Source organism: Solanum verrucosum, unplaced genomic scaffold (assembly GCF_900185275.1).
Source record: "Solanum verrucosum unplaced genomic scaffold, falcon-dt-bn FXZP01000268.1, whole genome shotgun sequence".
NCBI lineage: Eukaryota > Viridiplantae > Streptophyta > Magnoliopsida > Solanales > Solanaceae > Solanum > Solanum verrucosum.
In genome coordinates, this window is record NW_026019957.1 from 2,558,057 (window position 1) to 2,564,056 (window position 6,000).

Below are 6,000 nucleotides of genomic sequence, written 5' to 3' on the forward strand. Positions count from 1 at the left end.
GCACACACAATGCCAATTTCAATAAAATACCACAAGCCAAAATTAGTAGTACCAGCAAAAGTAACACCACATGAGACAAAACATCTTTCTGATATAGATGATCAAGGTTTTACACGTATCATAGGCCCCATTATAATGTTTTACAAATATAATTCTTTAATGAAAGGCAAAGATCCTGCAAAATTTATCAAAGATGGATTGTCTAAAGCTCTAGTATTTTACTATCCATTAGCTGGTAGACTCATTGAAGGGCTTAATAAAAAGCATATGGTAAATTGTAATAGTGAAGGAATCATGTTTATTGAAGCTGATGCTAATATAGAGCTTGACAAATTAGGTGACTCTATTAAACCACCATGTCCATTCTTGGATTTACTACTTCACAATGTTCCTAGTTGTGATGGAATCATTGGTTGCCCTCTTTTGTTAGTTCAGGTAAATAATATTTAATATTACTCTTGATAAATTTTCTTTTCAAAAATACATTATATTATATATGGTAGACATACTTCACTACCATATATACTTTTATTATCTATACTTTCAAAATATTGGAACATGTATTTTACCGGTAATTAAGAGTTTCTTACCATTTATTGAGGAATAAATACTTAGATGCATGCATTTTTGCTATCAGGGTACCAGATATACTAAAATAGAGAGAGATCAGAAAGATGAGAATAGAGGCTAGCGAGATTTCTTATGTATCCTAGATACATGCTAATAACACTAGATACTTGTATCTGGTGTGATTCGCATTTATTTGGGATACCAGATACATAAGAGAGTGGTGAATGAGATGGGAGAGAGGCGAGGGAGGAGAGTGAGATTTGTTATGTATCTCATATACACATGTATCCAGTTGGATACAATGTATCTAGAATAAATTACACCTAATTTTGATCCCCACGTATCCTGAGATACATGTGTCTGGCCTTAACTGAACGTATCCGGACGTACCAAAATCTGGTATATATGATACTTAATATTGCTAACTAGATTGTTAATCACACTATGATGGATGGATATGGCTTCAAAATGTTTCTAAATGCATTAATTGAATTAATTCAAGGTGCTTCTACACCTTCTATATTACCTGTATGGCAAAGGGATCTCTTAAGTGCTAGATCATCACCAAGTATTACATGTACTCACCATGAGTTTGATGAGAAAATTGAATCAAAAATTGCATGGGAATCTATGAAAGACAAGTTGATACAACAATCATTCTTCTTTGGAAATACAGAGATGGAAGTTATTAAAAATTCAGTTCCTTCAAATTATGGATGTACGAAATTTGAGTTATTAGCGGCGCTTTTATGGAAATGTCGTACCATTGCTCTTGATTTGCACCCCGAAGAAATTGTTCGTTTGACGTATCCTATTAATATACGTGGTAAGTCACTAAAAAATGAACTACCACCTAGTTATTATGGAAATGCATTTGTTACTCCATCTGCAGTATCAAAAGCAGGATTATTATGTTCAAATCCACTAACATATGCAGTTGAATTGATCAAGAAAGTTAAAGATAATATAAATGAAGAATACATTAAATCAGTTATAGATTTAATGGTTATTAAAGGGAGACCAGAGTTAACAAAATCTTGGAATTTTATTGTCTCAGATAAAAAATATGTTGGATTTGATGAATTTGATTTTGGATGGGGAAACCCCATTTTTGGAGGGATTCCAAAAGCTACATCTTTTATTAGTGTTTGTGTGCCTATTAAAAATGACAAGGGAGAAAAAGGTATTTCGATAGCTATAAATTTGCCTCCACTAGCCATGAAAAAATTTCAAGAGGTTGTCTATAAGATGACTTTAGAAAATATGGAAGGAGTCAACATAATTTAAAGGATGTAAAAGTTTTTTTCTGCCTTTACATGTTTTGGGAGTGAATAAATTAAAATTATGGAGCTTGTAATATTTCATCATTTTCTTATTAAAAAAATACTTGTAATGATGTATGATATTTATAAATCAACCATATTTGAGCTTTTTCTCTTTAAAAAAATAATTTAATTAATGACGTGGACAAATCATAATTGATCACATATAAAAAATGGTTTGCAAAATCAAAATTGTGTTCAGCTAACAAATAATGACATGAGTGAGTCTTTTCTCAAACGAAAAATAACATAGACGAGTCAAACTTTAAACAAATGGCATATAAGCCTTTTCTCAAGGTAATTTTCTATGAAAAGAATTATTAGTTAAACAACTATACGAGATACAAGGGCGGAGCCACCTTAGGCGAAGGGTGTTCGGGTGCACACCCTTCATCAGAAAATTATATGGTGTACATAGGTTAAGCGTTAGTTAATATGAGTGTATATATTTAATTTTATACGCTCTTAACACAACTGAGAAGAAAATTTACACACTCTTCACCAAATTTTTAGTTTTGTCACTAATGAGATATTAACTCCTCTTCTACAATACACACATAAAAAAAAGTTTAGACAAAAGACATATAATGTGAGTTCTACATTACTGTGTAAGAAACAATACACAAGTACGCAACCTCGTCATATTAGACATTTAAAGGATCAGTGTATATATAGTATGAAATTAACATATACTCTTCTTCCGTATCAATTTGCTTATCTTATTTTCTTTTTAATTAATCTAAAAAAAATGTCTTTTTTTTTAATTAATTTTTAATTTGAATTTTTCACATAAAATATGTAAGACTAAAATTAAAGAATATTTAAATACATACTACATAACTTTAACTTCGGGCCATAAAATTAAAAAAAAAAACAAATTTTCTTAAACTCAGTGTGAGATTAAAATCAGATTAATTAATACATTAAAACAAAGGAAGTACCTTAACTTGCCGGTTGTTGTGACTACTAGTGTAGAAACATTTAACTAGCAAGTAGATTCCAAGACGTTTCATCATCAAGTGTTTACTCCCTCTGATTCATTTAACTTGTTACGTTGCGTATTTAGGATTTTGACATGATGGATGTACTATTATGAAATATTGGATCTAAGATAAGTATAAATTTGATTGATTCGACATTTAAGTTCTTAGAAAGGTGTTACCCAACTTTAGAAAGAAAAATAAAACAAGATATAGATATTGATATAAGATTCAAATTCTAAGCTCACTTAGAGAGGTGCACCCAACCATAATTGCCTTATATGATACTTTGGATGTGGGTTCACACATCTATATTTAAATATTTTTTAAAAAATATAACATTACTATATATAATTTTGGAAGGAAAGCATGGTTCACGTAAATCAGGTGAGCCCCTCCTATATACGTGTTTTCTTTTTGCACGCATTTTGAGCTCTTGTTACTTATTTTAAATATTGTAATGTGTTGTTAGTTTAAATATAATATTTACTTTGATTAATTATGACTTAAATTTTATTGTATCATATAGTTAAATTCATCGTTATGTAACGACGAAAAATTTTCATTCTAGTATGACCAACTTGGTATAATCGCGTCGTTACCTTCTCTCTCTTTTTTCGTTTTGACTTTACTTCTTATTTAATAATCATATTAATTATGCCTTCTACTCTACCTTCTACACTTTGTTTGGATCATTGTTACCCATTGTTTCATAATGTACTGTATTGTATTGTACTGTGTTGTATGGTAGATACAATATTTGGCTAGACTGTATTGTTTGTTGTTGTTTAATAACATTTTTATTGTTTGGTTTGACTGTATCGTACTGTATTGTAATTTATAAATTTACTAAAATATCCTTAATTATTCTAGGGTAGGAGGTTTGACTAGAATTAAATAATATAGGGTAAAGGGTAAAAAAGTGTTATGAAATATTATGTCATGATATAATTGGAAAAAGAAATTAAGTAACAATGGGAACACACCAAATCGATTGTTCCATATAATGGGGGTTTCCATTGTTACGTAACAACGATATTTAACCATACAATACAATACATTTTAAGTAACAATCAAAACAAACATTGTAGGTATGATAACGGTACAATACAATACAGTGGGCAACAATGATCCAAACAGAGTGTTATAGTAGGTCTACTTCATACCTTACATATATATTTTTTAATAGGTTTATTCTTCAAACTGTTGATGTGTGACATTATATAATGACGGAAAACAATACAATCTATCTATAACATTATATTTATTAAACTGATACCGTAGGAAAGTTTCTGTACTTTTCAATTTGAATGATTGTTGCATCATTTCATGTAAATTTCTTAACGTCGATCAATACTTTTTAAAACTTTTATAAAATTTTCATTTTTAGACCAAATTTATTATGGAAAATTACTAAAATTTAAAGTTAGTTCTTGTAATATGAGTATTTACTTAGTTGTAATAGCTTTTATATATTCAATATTGAGATTGTAGTTGATGTTGTTTTAGGGTTGTTATTGAGTTGCAATAATTTCTAGATTGAAGAGAGTAGTTGTGTGGGTGTGGTTTGTAACAAAAAGTGAGCTTAAATTCTTGGAGAGTAGTTAGAACAATTTGAGTGAATTGTTGATTCGAGGCACTAGAGTTAGTCATTGCTAAGTTGTAATCTAATTAAAATGTTACGTTGCTCTTGAGAAGTTGGTAGAAATTGGTGGTTGAAAAAGCCTACACGCCGTATAGAAGTACTTTCTTCCACTGACCCTCTTTGTAGGTCGTGGAAGAGATTGATGGTTGAAAGCCTACACATTGTAGATCGAGGTCTTGTTGTACATGTTCTAGTCTTTCAGGGATTCTGAGAAATTCTTTGGTTCACACTCGATAGTAATGACTACACAAAAATTTCTATGTCACAACGAAAAATTATCACAAGTAGTAACTTTCTTACTCAATTTTGTAATTTTGGGATTCATTAGCCTTACAAAGGTTAGACATTTACAAACTTTTAGATATTTCAAACTTGGGTTGTAATCTCTCCATAACTCAAAAGATATTAACTTAGACTTATTATGAGGCACACGATTCAACACATAACAAGACTTTTTATGAGGCAGACTCCTCAATAAACATGACATTAGTTTTTTTTTTTTTTCTTTTTTTTTCTTTTTTTTTTTTTTTTAAATTTATTTTTTTACCCTCCCTAGAAGGTCTCACCCCTTTTTGCTCCCTTGGTGACTCGAACTCACAACCTTCGGGTTGGAAGTGAGGGGTGCTTACCATCCGAGCAACTCCCTCTCGTCAACATGACATTAGTCAATTCAACCAAAGTTCTATTTTTTTTTCCGCTACACCATTAGATGCAGAAGAGTAAAGAGAAGGAGTTTCATGAATTATTCACAATGATCTAACAAAAATTTATCAATATTAATTGTGTTGCTTGTAACATTATTCTAAATAATTTATCTAATTAATCTAAAAAAACAAATGTTAAACCAAACATTTGGCATTTCTTAATTCCATACAAACTGACAGCTAATTGATTAATTTTTCACAATAAATTCTAAAATGACACAACAAAAATAATAATTCTTCTACAATAAGCACATAATAAAGAAAGTTTAGATAAAAGAAATAATGCGAATTCTACATTAATTAAGCAAAGATCATTATAAGAAACAACACGCAACCTTGCCATAGTAGACAACTAAAGGATCAATATCTAATATGAGATTAACATAATTTTATCTTACGTATCAATTTGCTTATTTTACTTTCCTTTTTAGTTTATCTAAAAGAGAATGACTCTTTTTTTTTTTTTTATAATTCTCTAATTCTAAATTTCCACGTGACATACATTGTTGGAAAGTAGAACATATAAAGTAGTTTTGATGATTGATAAGTAAAATCTCATATTGAAACTCAATCGGTAAGAAAGCTTTCAACTCAACTTTGTGCTAGAGATTTCTAGTGACGTTAATTCATATCCAAACACATTCCCACATTTAAAGAATCGACCTTAACTTAAAAACTGACGGGGTCACCTTTATGGAAGGTTGGATGGTCCGTACAAGGCCTCACTGGCCGTATAGGGAACCGTCTAGAGGACCCCAAATCTGACAGCCTTTCACGGC

At 30.3% G+C, this 6,000-nt stretch overlaps 1 protein-coding gene across 1 annotated transcript; it reads left to right on the forward strand.

The window, feature by feature from the left end:
• The first annotated feature begins 159 nt into the window (after positions 1-159).
• Positions 160-1,857, forward strand: LOC125814329 (methanol O-anthraniloyltransferase-like). The gene is made up of 2 exons (XM_049493793.1): positions 160-435; positions 1,000-1,857. The coding sequence occupies exons 1-2, from the start codon at positions 160-162 to the stop codon at positions 1,855-1,857; spliced, it is 1,134 nt and encodes a 377-aa protein (XP_049349750.1).
• The last annotated feature ends 4,143 nt before the right edge of the window (positions 1,858-6,000 follow it).